The sequence below is a fragment of the Chondrus crispus genome, genomic scaffold, assembly GCF_000350225.1.
Source record: "Chondrus crispus Stackhouse genomic scaffold, scaffold_80, whole genome shotgun sequence".
Lineage (NCBI taxonomy): Eukaryota > Rhodophyta > Florideophyceae > Gigartinales > Gigartinaceae > Chondrus > Chondrus crispus.
Window position 1 is genome coordinate 1 of NW_005178726.1, and position 15,345 is coordinate 15,345.

Below are 15,345 nucleotides of genomic sequence, written 5' to 3' on the forward strand. Positions count from 1 at the left end.
TCTCCAGTGTTCAAGACGGCAGACGTACCAAGATTACTCCGATGATGTACTACGGATGGCATTTGTTCGAAAGATCAGGCGAGTTCAGCACAATCTTGCACGCAGCACGACTCTTTCAGCAATACTTGGTTGACCAGTTCTGCAAAGTGGAGGCAGAAAGGCTTTCTTATCTCCGCCACAACCAGACACAACTTCGAGCCGCCGACTACACCTCACTGCGCGACAGCCTAGGAGACTCCCGTCGTGCTGAAGATGAAGCCGATGCCGTGCGTGCGGGACGACTGTTCATTCTCCCTTCCACGTACATTGGAGGTGACCGCTATATGAGGCAGCAGATGCACGACATCATTGCTATATCGAACCAAATTGGCCACCCGGACATCTTCCTCACCATGACATGCAATCCAAGCTGGCCGGAGATCACAAGAGCCCTACTGCCGAACCAAACGCCTCAGGACAGACCGGATCTGTGCGCACGTGTGTTTCGTCTCAAAATGAAAGATCTCATGTCCTTGGTCATCAACGAAGAAGTATTCGGAACCGTTGTTGCCCATGTACGAGTCATCGAGTTTCAGAAACGCGGTCTTCCCCACGCTCACGTTGTATTTTTCCTAGATGAAGTCTCCAAGAATGATCTGCGTACTCCCGAAAACGTCGACCGCATTATCTCTGCCGAGATCCCGTCTGCCCAAGATCCAGAACTCCAAGAGGTCGTGCTCAAGCATATGATTCACAATCCATGTGGAGAACACAATCCAACAGCCGTGTGCATGGGCGAGCGGTACTGCAGGAAAGGGTTTCCAAAATCGTTCAAACACGAAACCAGCCAGTCCGACAGTGAGTACTACATCACGTACCGAAGAAGGGCACCCTCTGCAGGTGGCGTCTCCATCGAGCGACCCTCCCGTATTGGCCGACGACAGCAACCCGTCGTGGTAGACAACTCCTGGGTCATTCCCCACAGTCCTGTGCTTCTACGTTCATTCGCTTGCCATTTGAATGTTGAACTCTGCGTGTCACGCGTTGGCGGAATCAAGTACCTCTTCAAGTATGTGTGCAAGGGACAAGACCGAGTGACCATGGAAATCACTGCCGAGAACGAGCGCTACGACGAGATCTCCAACTTCCAAGATGCCAGATACGTTTCGGCATCGGAGGCCGCATGGAGGTTATTCTCCTTTGACATTGTAGATCGCAATCCTCCAGTAGTCAGGCTTGCAGTGCATCTGCCCAACCACCACACGGTTTACTTTGAGGAAGGGCGAGAGCAGGAGGCGGCGCTTCGACCAGCAACAGGCACGAAGCTGACCGAGTGGTTTAAAGCCAACGAGAAGTACCCAAGCGCGCGGCATATTCGGTACCACAAGTTTCCAAGGTACTTTACATGGAAGACACGCACCAAGTCATGGAGTCCAAGAGCAACCCTGCGAAGACGAAACGCCACCAGCGAAGAGGAAGCCTACGATTTCAGTGGTACAGGTGCCAACGTAGTCGGTCGAATCTACACTGTCAGTCCGAGGGAGGGTGAGCGCTACTTTCTTCGCCTCCTCCTCACACAAGTGCCAGGGGCAACATCCTTCGAGAACTTGCGAAATATCGACGGCGAGCAGTGCACCAGCTTCCGACAAGCTTGCTTACGACTCGGTTTGCTGGCCGACGATGCCGAGTGGAAGCACGCAATCCGAGATTCATTCCGGTCAAGCTTCGTTCCTCTTTCTCATCTGTTTGCTACGATTCTGGCACACTGCCAGCCTTCGGACCCTCTCTCGCTGTGGAACGACCACCTGGACATGTTTCTCACCGATATTCGCAATCGTGCACGCAGACAACCCATTCGAAGACAGCAGCTTCGCGATGATCACCACGCCACATCTTACGTACTTCGAGAGGTACAGGAGGCTCTGCAGACCGTGCGATCCGACTGGACGCTCGCAAACTTCGGACTCCCACTGCCCGATGACAGCCTGCCCGCTTTGGAACAGCAAAACGAGATCGAGACCCCCGAAGCTAGAGCGCAGCAGTGGGAAGGGCGACTACAGACGTCGTTGCCGCTGTTGAACACAAATCAACGTCATGCCTTTGACGAAATAGTGGGCTCCTTGCTTCCAGGCGTATCCGTCTCTGCATTGCTTCAAGGATCCTTAAGCGCCGTTGCGGGACCTTCTATGCCGACACGAAGTGGTCGTCTCTTCTTCCTCGATGCTCCTGGCGGAACAGGCAAAACATTCGTGCTCAGCGCCATTCAAGACTTCCTTCGTACGCGCCGTAAGCAGGTCATCGCTGTCGCTACGTCTGCTGTTGCTGCTGTGCTGCTCGACGGTGGACGCACATCTCATTCCGTGTTCAAGATTCCCATTCCTGTATCTGCCGAAAGCACGTGCAGCTTCTCCGCAAACTCCGACACAGGCCGTACACTGCAACAAGTCGATCTCATCATATGGGACGAGATCGTCATGTGCCATCGACATTGCATTGAGACTGTCGATCGCTCCCTTCGAGACTTGATGCAAACCGACCGGCCCTTCGGAGGAAAGTTCCTCGTGCTCGCTGGAGACTTTAGACGAATCCTTCCCGTCGTTACGGGCGGGTCCCGAGGTCAAATCGTGAGCGCGTGCGTCAAGGCTTCCCCGCTGTATCGAGAGTGCCGATTCCTGCGCCTTACCGAGAACATGCGCCTTGCTGCTCTCCGAGCGGACCCTGCAGCAGATGTGGAGGCTCTCAACTTTCCAGAATTCCTCCTCAGCGTCGGGGAAGGCAGACTTCAAGGCGAACAGCGCCCGGAATGGATCTCACTACCACAGTCCGTTGCGTTCGAGCACACCATCCGCAATTTATGCCTCAAGGTCTTCCAAGGGATTCGAGACAATCACGCCGACCCTGCCTGGCTCACCAAGCGCGTTATACTCACCACAAAGAACAGGCCGCTCGAGGAAGTCAACGAGGTCATCGGCAACATGATTCCGGGATCGTATCGAACGTATTTGAGCGCAGACAAGGTCGAGAACGAAGACACCAACGCGCTAATCTATCCCACAGAAATGCTCAACACCTTGACCGCCGGATCTGCTCTACCAGACCACAAGCTCAAGCTCAAGAAAGGCTTCATCGTCATGCTTCTGCGCAATCTCGATCCCGCTACCGGTCACGTCAACGGCGCGCGATATGTCATCGAGAACATGACCAACAACCTGCTCTTTCTACACGTTACCACCGGGTCACACCAAGGCAACAGATTGTGTCTTCCTCGAATGCCCTGCGGACCAGGAGACGACAACTTTCCCATCCCTGGTTTCACCCGAACGCAGTTCCCCATTCGCACGTGCTTCGCCCTTACAACGAACAAAGCGCAAGGCCAATCCTTCGGTGACCGCATTGGTCTCGACTTACGAGATCACTGCTTCTCGCACGGCCAACTCTATGTCGCACTATCAAGGACTACTCACCCAGGCAACGTCACTGTCCTCACTCGAGAGTCCAATGAAACCACGCGAAACGTAGTGTACCCCGAGGTCCTTCAGTAGTTACCAAAAAAAGTAAACGCCATTGTCTTTACATATTTTCATTGCCACCCTTCCCAAATAGTGTTCCTCCACGCCTCCTTGGCTCGGCGCGCGAAGCGCGCACGGAGCCCACTTGTCTGATGCTAAATCTCGCCATCGTCCAACCGACGGTTGTTGGCAACGGTTGGCAACCGTATTGTACTGTACCCTTCAAGGGTAGTAACTGCCACACCTCACAGCCTCACCTCAACTACCGACATTCCGGAGTGAATTGCCCCGCATTGTTCTCATCTCATTCCATCTTCAGCTTCAACACCATGACGGCCCCCCCCGACGCCCCCGACCTTCGACCATTGCTAGACCTCGGGGTTGCTTTCAGTGCCTCCCGCGTTTTGCTGACGGCGGTCGAACTGGATCTATTCACACTGCTCTCCCGTGGTCCTTTGACAGCCTCTGAAATCGCAACCGCCCTAAAACTCCATCAGCCAGCGGTCCCAGATTTTGCGGACGCTCTTCTCTCCCTCAACATGCTCACTCGTGAAGGAGACGGTCCTGAGGCACGGTACTCGAACGGGCCCCTGCCAGCTTACTACCTGGTCAAGGGCACTCCAACGTACAAAGGTGGCTTCTTCGAAATGTGTGCTATCCGTCTGTATCAGTACTGGGGTCATTTCACAGAGGCTCTCCAAACTGGCCGTTGTCAGAATGAATCACATCCAAGAAATGCTGGAGCGAAGGATGTCTGGTCTTCCATTTTTGGAACAGATGAGAAGCTTGAGGAATTCATGCAAGCCATGGGTGCGCTCACCAACGACGCGCAGCGCGAACTTGCAAAAAAAATGGACTGGGGCACGGTATCTTCCCATCTCGATTTGGGAGGTGCACTCGGCCTTCTGTCGTGTGAAGTCGTTTCAGCTAATCCACATGTGAAGTCTACCACCCTAGATCTAGAACGTGTATCCAAACTTGCCCGAAAAAACATTGCGAGACGAGGTCTAACCGATAAGATCAGTATTGCGTCAGGCTCCTTCTGGGACTGGCCGTTTACCAAGGCAGATGTAATCACAATGGGGCTAATCCTTCACGATTACGACCTTGAGAAGAAGATGGTTCTTCTGCGAAAGGCATATGATGCACTCAATCCTGGTGGCCGTTTGGTAGCGATAGACCATCTGATCGAAGATGACAGAAGGGGAAGCGTACCTGCTCTCCTGATGTCACTCAACATGCTTGTTGACCAGGAAGGTGGATTTGATTTCACAAGCCGCGACTTCGATGGATGGGTGAAAGAGGTAGGGTTTGATCATAGTGAGAAAATTGAGTTGGTCCCCCCTCTAAACGCGGTCATTGCCTACAAGAAAGGATCCTGAACGAGGTTGGTAAAAGAAAGTTACGTTGTGTGCAGCAGCCCATCCATTCCACATCGTTTCTATTCAATCCAAGGGGTATATCTGGGAACAACGTAGAGATTGCGCAGCACTCTGAATTTCTGAGGACAATCTGATACAGAGTGGGTGCATCCAGAAAATAGCACTCTAACACTTTACCATTGTATGATAGTTTCAAAAATTGATTGTCCCCACCACTCTTGCACTCCATCACTGCCGTTCCGTGGCGGTTCCACCCCAGTTGGAACATGTTGCGAACTGTACACCCACTCGCACCCCCACTCGCCGACAACCTCCCCATCCCCTAATCCCAAAGCGAGCCACACCTTCCTCCTCAAACCTGGCGCCCGCATTCTGACACTGTCATCTCAACATGGCATCCCTTTTGGACGGATCCGATCCTCCCTCTCAAGCCAACCCGAACAAATCAATACTTTCCAGTTGCGTACTGCGTCCTCTTGTTTTCGGTCCCCTTCGATAAGGGCTACCGAAGTTATATTTCAATTGTTCCTGTATAAAAAATGGAAGTATACTGTTATACTGTTTAGCAGTAAGGCCTTCGTGATATTTACGGATACAAGGAAGTCGGAGTCTTTCCCGAACGAGAGAAGCACGCGCCAAGGAGTGGACCGCTGTGTGCGAGGGCGAATAATGGCTGGGCGGAGGTACTTTGGGTTCTTGTTGCGATGACGGCGCTTGCGGCGCATTGTTGTCCCCCTCCGGGCGACAAGACATGTCGTCAGAGCTGCTAGCGATACTGCTAGAGCTGCCAGAGTGTGCTTGCGGCTGTTCTGAAAGGGCATTGGCGAAGCGGGCATCACCGACAGCTCGAGAGAGGGGTCTTGGAATGTGGAACTCCAGTGCAAGGATGGAATGGGAAGTGGTGCGGGAGTGGTGGAGTGGAGAGGGGTCGAGTGTCTAGGTGACAAATGACCTCATATGAGGCCATTTGACCTCATATGAGGTCACTTTTCAACTTATTTTTCTCGACTTGTGCTAGCTCAACAAGATGGAAAAAAGATACTCTCGACACGGCAGTTGACTTCTGCGTTGTGGAAGGGTGGAGTTTGGTGAGATCTGCACGTCTTCTCCAGCCATTTTTAAAATGCCCAAAAAGGAGCCTTTTTTGACCAACCTCAAAAGGTTTTATGTTGATATCTTCACAACCAAAACGCCTGTTTAAAAAGTCAACTCATCATTGATACTTCATTAGATTCTTAGTCTCTCTGTGCATTGAAAACCGCCATCCCAATGTTTTGCAAGATGTTATTGCCGAGCGCGTATACGTTAAAGAAATGGTGTCCAAACTGAATGTTTTAAAGTTTCGATTTAATTTATATATTTTTGCAAAAAAAAAGCTGGCCTCATATGAGGCCATGACTGACCTCATATGAGGTCAAATTGCTTGTCGTCTAGACACGAGAGGGCTTGATCAGATGGTCAAAAGTAGTCAGCCGGCGACCACTTTATCGGTCGCTGATTGGTCAAAAAAGTAGTCGAGTGATACAGTGTTATTTGATCCACGATCAAACACTTTCTCGTCATGTTCACGAGACAGGCCTCCAGTTTCCCGCAATGTTACCTCCTCGCTTCTCCGCGTCCCGCCAAAAAAATGGCGGGCACACAGCACCGTTAAAGGCCAAACAGTAGTAATTGATCCACGATCAAACACCTTCTCGTCCTGCTCCCGAGACTGGCCTCCAGTTACGCACAATTCACGCCCCCTCCGATGTCGATTGGAATGCGCCGTCAGGCAGCGCGCGCCAAGCAAAGTACCCGAGGGTACTGTACCCTTCAAGGGTAGTAACTGCCACACCTCACAGCCTCACCTCAACTACCGACATTCCGGAGTGAATTGCCCCGCATTGTTCTCATCTCATTCCATCTTCAGCTTCAACACCATGACGCCCCCCCCCGACGCCCCCGACCTTCGACCATTGCTAGACCTCGGGGTTGCTTTCAGCGCCTCCCGCGTTTTGCTGACGGCGGTCGAACTGGATCTATTCACACTGCTCTCCCGTGGTCCTTTGACAGCCTCTGAAATCGCAACCGCCCTAAAACTCCATCAGCCAGCGGTCCCAGATTTTGCGGACGCTCTTCTCTCCCTCAACATGCTCACTCGTGAAGGAGACGGTCCTGAGGCACGGTACTCGAACGGGCCCCTGCCAGCTTACTACCTGGTCAAGGGCACTCCAACGTACAAAGGTGGCTTCATGGAAATGTGTGCTACCCGTCTGTATCAGTACTGGGGTCATTTCACAGAGGCTCTCCAAACTGGCCGTTGTCAGAATGAATCACATCCAAGAAATGGTGGAGCGAAGGATGTCTGGTCTTCCATTTTTGGAACAGATGAGAAGCTTGAGGGATTCATGCAAGCCATGGGTGCGCTCACCAACGACGCGCAGCGCGAACTTGCAAAAAAAATGGACTGGGGCACGGTATCTTCCCATCTCGATTTGGGAGGTGCACTCGGCCTACTGTCGTGTGAAGTCGTTTCAGCTAATCCACACGTGAAGTCTACCACCCTAGATCTAGAACGTGTATCCAAACTTGCCCGAAAAAACATTGCGAGACGAGGTCTAACCGATAAGATCAGTATTGCGTCAGGCTCCTTCTGGGACTGGCCGTTTACCAAGGCAGATGTAATCACAATGGGGCTAATCCTTCACGATTACAACCTTGAGAAGAAGATGGTTCTTCTGCGAAAGGCATATGATGCACTCAATCCTGGTGGCCGTTTGGTAGCGATAGACCATCTGATCGAAGATGACAGAAGGGGAAGCGTACCTGCTCTCCTGATGTCACTCAACATGCTTGTTAACCAGGAAGGTGGATTTGATTTCACAAGCCGCGACTTCGATGGATGGGTGAAAGAGGTAGGGTTTGATCATAGTGAGAAAATTGAGTTGGTCCCCCCTCTAAACGCGGTCATTGCCTACAAGAAAGGATCCTGAACGAGGTTGGCAAAAGAAAGTTACGTTGTGTGCAGCAGCCCATCCATTCCACATCGTTTCTATTCAATCCAAGGGGTATATCTGGGAACAACGTAGAGATTGCGCAGCACTCTGAATTTCTGAGGACAATCTGATACAGAGTTTTTTCTCGTCTGAGATACATTGTAGCAGAAACTATCCTTCGCGGTGTCTGTAGCCCATGCTCAATGCAAATAGCGCTGCTTTACACTGATTTCTAGGCCGTCCAGCGTAGAAACCGCCACGGGAGAATGCGAGATGTTTTAACATATGAATTTGTAGGTGCATATTCAGGACACACAGCTACAAGCGAGATAAAAGTTCCATCAGAAGCTGCCCTCATAGAGGCAACCATGTTAGAGTGGCAAAGATACACAAATAGTGTTTCAAAAAGTACCATAGACTTGCAGTCTTGCAGAGACGACAAGAGTCAACTTGACATTAAGACCAAGTCTGTTCTTGCTCCAAATCTTAATACTGAAATTTCTTGTCAAATTCGCTCTCTCTTTTTGGTATGCAGGCATTTCTGGAGTCGGTGCGCGATGTATGTGGACCTGTGCTGTGTGACCCTTTGTCTAGCGACATTGAAAGTGTCAAATACACTGTGCCTTAATATTATGGCCCCTTTGCTGTGATCACCACCCTCGCACCATGCTCGCCCACTTTATACAGGCAGCTGCACATGCTTTCCGACAGGCCCGTGCAGATATCAAGGAAAGAGTTTATCGCGCTCCTTGGAACGTATCTATGAAAAATTCACGAACCAATGCCTCATATTTGCATAGCAGGCCGCTAGTGCCGCCGCGCAAGGCACTACCGGAGGAATGTTTTAGAATTGGCACTGGGGGTCGATTTAATTAGATGATGGTTGAGGTTTGTTCAGTGACAAAAGCTAATGGCTTCTGTTAAGCGATAAGAGGCAGCCATTTATCTTCCTGGCTCCTCTGCTGCTCTTTCCCTTCCCGGATTCAGTGTTTACACACAGTGTGCTCTGAATTTCAAAAAGGTTCCCTTGTGTGTACATTTAGAGAGTTGTTTCAAAATCACCGAAGAATGCCGCGAAAGAGTCTAGCTAGCGCCAAGTTCAACAGGTTGTCTATCTGCAGACAAAAATAACAAGACACTGATACTTTATAGGAAGAGAGATGTCTTGGTATTCTGTTAACCGCCTAATATTCGGTGGCTGAGCCATTTGTCCGGATGTTCAAAAGAATTTGAGCGAGAATCGTGAACTGTCTGATCTCTATCCTTAGAAGTAAAGGACATAGTATACAAAGTGGCATATCCACGTGCTGCCATCGCATTAAGCCCATTCGCTCCACTCCGTTAATCTTAATATTATTTCAGTGGGAGAGAGCGACTCAACATGAGGTTGCAGTTTTGCTAAGAACCATTTTGTTGTACATCCGCAGAAAAAAGATTGAGGCGGACAGATACAGTACCAGAGAATAGCGAGGAATGGGTTGACGAGAAAAAAAAAAAAAAATCCATATTGTAGAGGGATTCGGCTTTTTGTGTCGCAATTTTCGGAGATGGACATGATTGGATATTGAGGGGAAGATCTCATCGTGCGAGCATCGCTAGGCGCTGAGAGATCTGCGACTGTACGAGTATGCTCTCTGAAGCTCTCCACTCCGGGCTTTTCGGACTGGACAACGTGCCAGACGGTGAAGTTAAGACGTTCCTGAACCCTCGTAACCATCGGCAGCTATGTCTGCGCTACCGCAAGCTTCAGCTCTCAGCTTCGTGACGTATCTCCCGGTTCGCAGAACTATCCCATATGCAAATCGGAGCCAACCGCGGCGTCCCACAGAGGGCCCTGCCGATGAAAATTCAGACGCTGTGCCGCGCTCATCCCGTTCTCTCCCAGGTTCTAACCAGCGCAATCAGAATCGCCGACGAAGCCCTCAGCAAAGTCAGCCAACTGCTTCTGCCTCTCGGTCTGCTAGTGATTTGTTCGGATTTTTTGACGGAGAGGAGAATGGCGATCAGGATATCCCAAATCTAGCACAAAAGCGGCCGGAGCGGCCAAGATCTCGCCCGAGAGAAAGTGTTAACGATTCGAAGGGGGCAGAGGGCGAGAACTCCTTTGAAGAGGGAACAGCAAAACCCGATGGTGACTCAGCTGGCATTGATGAGGAGATTATCCTAGAGGATCCAGATGCTCGAGATGGCGAGCCTATTGATATTGATGATAATATTGACGGTGGATTCTATTCTAGGTATAGGAAAGAGGCAGGCCCGGGACAACGAGTCGTGGATTATTCCAGTTTGGACGCTCAAGAACGCAACTCGTCAGAAGTTGATAAAAACTCACAAGAGGGTTCAGCAAGACGAATGGATAGGGAAACAGCTGCCGCAAGTGCATTTGATGCAGTTGACAAGTTGTTTGGCTCCATAGACCTGGGAAAGCAGGGCATCATGAAAAAAGGAGTAGCACCCAGGAAGCAGAAACCAGATGGAGGAAAAGGCACGGGAAGGCCACAGACAGGACAAATCGATCGCGCTAAGTGGCTCGCAGATTTAAAAGCAAGAGCATCAACGAAAGGAGCCCGTGATCTTCTTGCTGGCGAGGGGGATGAGGATAGTCTTGCAGTTGACGTCAACGCTGTTGATGACGATTCGTCAGACAGCGGCACAGAATCCGTCCGGCGCGGTGGAGCCAGAAATGAGTTCCATCCCGCGATGGATGATCGATTCGAGGAGGCAGAAATCGGAGATGAAAGCGAAATGAATAGCTTCGCCCCGCGAAAATCTGGCTTCAGAGCACAGAAAAGAGCTGTTCGAGCTTCTGAGTCCAGCGAAGATTCATCAACTCCCCCCGATGGTGAAGAGAAACAAGACACCAACCCGACGGAAGACAAATCCGACGGGGAGACTTCTTTCCAAAAATTGATGGCCATAGCTCGTGAGGGTCCCAAAGCAAGCTCTGGGAATCGTTCGAAGCAGCCTCGTTCCACAAGACCGAGCATGTTGTTGCGAAATCAAGCTCTTAGAAGTGGCAATCCACAGAAGCGGAAAGAACCACAAGAAAGGAAGACGACGCGTGAACCAAGAATTGATGAGGGCCGGGCCCCCCCCGCATCCAACATCTCTCGGATTCTGGGACTGACGAAACAAATAGATTCGAGGCGAGCAGACGCGCCAAGAGAGAAAGACGATGACTCGTATGAAGCGCTTGATGATGAAATGGAAGAATCGATTTCCATTAGAGGTGATGCAGTCAGAAAAGGCTCCTTGAGAAGACAGAAATTTACTGCTGTCCGCCGGGTTGCCAACAGATCCTTCAAAATTCATAAACCCCCCGATGAATGGAAGCCGATGACAGAAGAGGAGATTGCTAAAGTGCGATCAGATGGGCGTTCTATTGGAGGAGGACGCGTGGGAAGTTCAAAAGGAAAGGGTATTGTGGCAAACTGTCAGACTTGCCGCGGCAGTGGACTTGACACTTGTTCGGCTTGTCTAGGAAGCGGTTGGGTACCACCGCTAGATAAAATTGGTATGTCAGAATCTCGAAAAGAGCTTCTAGAGAAGATATGGAATCGTCCTAATCTTTGCGTCGACAACTATGGGGAAGCCCAATGCATTTTATGCAACGGGATCGGAAAACAGTTTTGCGACTCATGCAAGGGTTCTGGATCGGCGCTGAGGAAGGGGTTCAGCCTGTCTGAGAAGAGGGAAATTTTCGACTTCGATGACCCCGAAGAGGATGACTCTTGCCTCGGAGAAGACGAGGATGCGGATATTGATGAAGATGACGTTGACGAGTATGAAGAAGATGAAGAAGAAGAGTATCAGTTATATACTGGGCCAGAGGAATCGTTTAATTTCCATCGTACGTCCACTTCTTTCAACTCTGAAACAGGTGATGGGGACGAGAGTGACGATGATCTAAGGATTGGCAATGAAGATGAATTAGAAGTGGACGATGAATCTGCAGAGTTGCTAGCAACCTTAGAGGCGATGCACCTTGCTGATTTAGAAGAAAGAGGCTCGGAACGCATGGGAGATCGGAAACGGAGGAGTGAAGTTAACGATAGAGCTAGAGACGCTCGTGACGCTGGGTTTGACCTGGACATAGAAAGCGACGAAATAATGGATGATGTGAGTGGTGAACACGGGATTGAGGAGAATATGAAGATGACAGAGCTCGATGATGAAGACGACTTAGATGATGACTTGGATGAGGAGGACGACGATTTGGATAACGACGATGACGATGACCTGGACGACGAGGACGAGGACGATTTGGATGACGACATTGACGACGACCGAATAGTTAACGAGATTGAAAGCAGAGGTCTTGAACTGAATCTCGATGACGTTTCCGAGGATGACGACGAGCTTGAATGAGGTGGTCGAACAACAATTTTGACACGACATGGGCATGAGTCAATTAAGTCTTGTTCGCAGCAGATTATGTAAACGCAGCGTTGACAACATGCATGTACATGTTCATGGGACTAGGTTGGCGTATAGTCGGGGGGAATCGAGTGGAGCGTCGCGGATAAGTCAGTAGTTGATTTACAAAAAGAGGGGTCATGTGATAACAACGAGAACAGTAAGCACAAGAAAGGTGACACACAGCCAAACAATAGTACAAAACTGCCTAGGCCCAGTCTCCGCCATAACGCCCTCCAATTTCTCGCGGACCTTTGCCATGCGCGACCTAGTATCATGCAGCTCTCCGCCGAGCTCATCGAGCATGAGGCCCTGCTCGGCGAGCTCATCATGCATGCCCTCGCCCATGAGGCCGATCCTCTCCACGGCCTGGGCGAGGTGGCCCAAGTCCTCGTCCTGCCTGTCCATGATGTCCTCCTGGAGCCTCTGCTGGTCGTCGACGAATGCGTGGTTGGCCTCGCGCGCGGCGGCCTCGCGCCCCTCCAGCAGGCGCGGGCGGGGGCCGGCGGCGAGCTCCTCGCGCGCGCGGCGCGCGGCGGCGGCCAGGCGCGCGGCTAGGCGCTCGCGCGCGCGGACCTGCTCGGGCGTCAGGCCGAAGCGGGCGGGGGCCGCCTGCGCCATGCGCACCGCGTCCGTCATGTCGTTGAGGTCCCACTGCAGGTTGTCCAGCTTCTGCAGCACGGCGCGGCGCGCGGGGCCGTCGCCCGCCGCGGGCGAGGCGCGTAGCGCGTCCATGTCGGACTCGATCGACGCCCAGTTGCGCTCGGCCTCATGCTGCACGGAGAGGAACGGGTCCTCGGCGCCGAGGCGGGACATGCTCTCGGTGCGGCGGGGAAGGGGAGGTGGGGGCGGGTGAGGAGGGCGTTGCGCCGTACAGTGGGTCGGGTAGTTGTCCACAACGTGTAGTACACGTGTGGGTTGGTTGCTGTGGTGGTACACGTGTACACGGGAATTGGGACACGTGTTACTAATTTTTTTGGACACGTGTGGGGAATCCACACGAGATGGGCCACACGAGATGGGCCACACGAGATGGGCCTCACGAGAAGGGCCACCAAGGGGGGAACGAGTGTGACGGCGATGAGCTCTGCATGTGTGGTATTTCACAGAAATACGCAGGTGAGGTAGGAAAAATAAAGAGAATTTTATATTCGTCAACCCTTCGACCGGATTGATACCTCGCAATGATGGGGGCTCGTGTGATCGAGCCACTCCACCTGCGGGATGTCGAACACTATTCTGTCTGTCTCTCCTTCTTCCTCTCTCGCTATCCGAGAGAGGGCCTTGCTTATAAAGGCAGAGAAAAAAACAGGCAAGCGCATCTACCTTACAGTAGTGTACGGAAGTGCACACGTAGGCCGCTAATTTCTACAGCATGGAAAAGCTTTACAGTACCTTACAGAGTACAGTATGAGGGCGTGGCAGTGTACGCTCTCAAGGGGCGTGTCCCTTGCACGGGATTGGGCAGCGAAAGATCTGGTGCAATTCCGATTCGTTACCTGTATCATAACTCTCTGCTCCAGGAAAGCCGCCGCACCCCCAGGAACATGTCCATGTTTATTACCAACGACCTACGCGAGTTCTACCCACTAACCCGTGTGCTCTCAAGTCTGCGACACAGTTCTTCCCCCTCCGCCCCAGCGGGGAATCGTCCCGTCCCCAGCGTGCAAATCGCACAACAAAACTCTTACAAAACTCTTGCGCCCCACGTAAAGAGGCAAATAAAGCGGCAAAATGCAACAAAACACCCCCCCCTCAGGTGAGCCCTGTCCACCCGGCCCAGTCCTCCCCGGCCGTCACTCTGAGCTTCCTGAGCGCGCTGAGCTCAGCCCTGCGCACCTTTTCCACCCTCACGTCCAAAATCCGGCTCACCTCGGCCCGCACTCTCTCCACCCCATCCGACAGCCCGTACTTCAGCAGCAGCACAGACCTCTCCAGCTCCTCGAGGTCCGTCCCCTTGACCAGCTCCTGCACCGCCTCCCGGGAGCACGCCCTCTCCACCTGCCGCGCCACGTCCACAGACTCGTCCACCAAAAACTCCCGCAAGCTCGCCTCTGCCCCACCCCTCACCGGCGCGTCGATGCTGCGCAGCGTCTTGCTCCGATCCAGGTACAGCTCGGCCTCCTTGTAACCCACCCCGGCCAACCGCGCAACCTCCTGCACCGACGGCTCCCTCCCGCCTTTGGACAAGTCCACCTGCTGCTTGATCTTGCGCATCTTGGACAGCTTGTTCAGCACGTGCACGGGGAGTCGAATCGGCCGGCTTTGATTCTCAATCGCCCGTAGGATAGCATGCTTGATCGAGTAAAACGCAAACGCGTCAAAAGCATAGTCCTTGGCGGGGTCCCATCTCTCCACGGCCGTCATCAGCCCGCACACCCCTTCCTGCGTCATATCGCCCAAGCTCAGTGCGGCCGACATCTCCGGGAACGCCTGTAGGTATGTGCGGTGCGCCTTGCGCGCAACTGCCGCCACCAACCACAGCCACTTGACCGTCACCTCGTTGCGCGCGTCGAACACATGCCGCCACTCGTCCAGGTCCAGCGACACGCTGCCGTCGGAGTCCGCCGCCAGCGACACCGCCTCCGCGATGCCCGGCTCTGATCCCAGCCGCTTGCGCAGCGTCTTACGCGCCGCAGACAGCTTGGACGCCGCCCTCGCGCACTCGAGAAGCTGCTGGTCCGGCACGGCCGTCGGCCGCAGACGCCGTTTAGACGCCCTGGGGCCCCGCCGCGTGGCGCGCCGCGGCGGGGCGGTAGGATGCGACGGCGCGGCCGGGCGCGACGGCGGGCGGTGCGCTGACACGCACACGACAAGAAAAGCGGGTGTAGACATGATAGAGATGGAGGAGGGGGATGATGCACGCAAAAGGGCTAAGGGGAGAGGAGTGGGGGGAGGGCGACGGCGGAAGGCGGAAGGAGGGAGACGTGAGGGATATAAGAAGAAGGGCAGGCGCAGATGCATTATTTGTACAGGCCGTTGTGGAGCTCTCATTCGACAAGCCACACGTCGCATGTGCACGATTCCGCCTCCCACCGAAAAAAGTTTTCCGCCATATCTCCCCACCTCCACACGTTGACATCT

General features: G+C 52.8%; 6 protein-coding genes; 4 read left to right on the forward strand and 2 right to left on the reverse strand.

Moving 5' to 3' along the window:
• The first annotated feature begins 41 nt into the window (after positions 1–41).
• On the forward strand, positions 42–3,521 carry CHC_T00009071001 (ATP dpendant DNA helicase). The gene is made up of 7 exons (XM_005711244.1): positions 42–545; positions 576–837; positions 880–1,073; positions 1,158–1,410; positions 1,459–2,020; positions 2,180–2,897; positions 3,003–3,521. The coding sequence occupies exons 1-7, from the start codon at positions 42–44 to the stop codon at positions 3,519–3,521; spliced, it is 3,012 nt and encodes a 1,003-aa protein (XP_005711301.1).
• A 119-nt stretch (positions 3,522–3,640) lies between these two features.
• Positions 3,641–5,091, forward strand: CHC_T00007625001 (hypothetical protein). XM_005711245.1 is given in 2 exon segments: positions 3,641–4,870; positions 4,871–5,091. 1 exon segment carries the CDS (start codon positions 3,641–3,643, stop codon positions 4,868–4,870), a length of 1,230 nt encoding a protein of 409 aa, XP_005711302.1. The 3' UTR covers positions 4,871–5,091.
• Positions 5,092–8,213: 3,122 nt separating this feature from the next.
• On the forward strand, positions 8,214–8,495 carry CHC_T00007626001 (hypothetical protein). Its single transcript, XM_005711246.1, has one exon. It carries the CDS (start codon positions 8,214–8,216, stop codon positions 8,493–8,495), a length of 282 nt encoding a protein of 93 aa, XP_005711303.1.
• Positions 8,496–10,755: 2,260 nt separating this feature from the next.
• On the forward strand, positions 10,756–12,213 carry CHC_T00007627001 (hypothetical protein). The gene has a single exon (XM_005711247.1). The coding sequence runs from the start codon at positions 10,756–10,758 to the stop codon at positions 12,211–12,213; it is 1,458 nt and encodes a 485-aa protein (XP_005711304.1).
• A 110-nt stretch (positions 12,214–12,323) lies between these two features.
• CHC_T00007628001 (hypothetical protein) lies at positions 12,324–12,593 on the reverse strand. Its single transcript, XM_005711248.1, has one exon. The coding sequence runs from the start codon at positions 12,591–12,593 to the stop codon at positions 12,324–12,326; it is 270 nt and encodes an 89-aa protein (XP_005711305.1).
• Positions 12,594–14,016: 1,423 nt separating this feature from the next.
• CHC_T00007629001 (hypothetical protein) lies at positions 14,017–14,682 on the reverse strand. The gene has a single exon (XM_005711249.1). The coding sequence runs from the start codon at positions 14,680–14,682 to the stop codon at positions 14,017–14,019; it is 666 nt and encodes a 221-aa protein (XP_005711306.1).
• Positions 14,683–15,345: the final 663 nt, after the last annotated feature.

What these genes read in the sequence shown, in the direction of transcription:
- CHC_T00009071001 (XM_005711244.1), top strand. Translation starts at nt 42, where the DNA reads ATGATGTACTACGGATGGCATTTGTTCGAAAGATCAGGCGAGTTCAGC. An exon ending in CGAAACCAGCCAGTCCGACA is followed by an intron (nt 838 to 879) that starts GTGAGTACTACA and finishes CACCCTCTGCAG; the next exon opens with GTGGCGTCTCCATCGAGCGA. An exon ending in TGTGCAAGGGACAAGACCGA is followed by an intron (nt 1,074 to 1,157) that starts GTGACCATGGAA and finishes TCGGCATCGGAG; the next exon opens with GCCGCATGGAGGTTATTCTC.
- CHC_T00007625001 (XM_005711245.1), top strand. Translation starts at nt 3,641, where the DNA reads ATGCTAAATCTCGCCATCGTCCAACCGACGGTTGTTGGCAACGGTTGG.
- CHC_T00007626001 (XM_005711246.1), top strand. Translation starts at nt 8,214, where the DNA reads ATGTTAGAGTGGCAAAGATACACAAATAGTGTTTCAAAAAGTACCATA.
- CHC_T00007627001 (XM_005711247.1), top strand. Translation starts at nt 10,756, where the DNA reads ATGGCCATAGCTCGTGAGGGTCCCAAAGCAAGCTCTGGGAATCGTTCG.
- CHC_T00007628001 (XM_005711248.1), bottom strand. Translation starts at nt 12,593, where the DNA reads ATGATGAGCTCGCCGAGCAGGGCCTCATGCTCGATGAGCTCGGCGGAG.
- CHC_T00007629001 (XM_005711249.1), bottom strand. Translation starts at nt 14,682, where the DNA reads ATGTCGGCCGCACTGAGCTTGGGCGATATGACGCAGGAAGGGGTGTGC.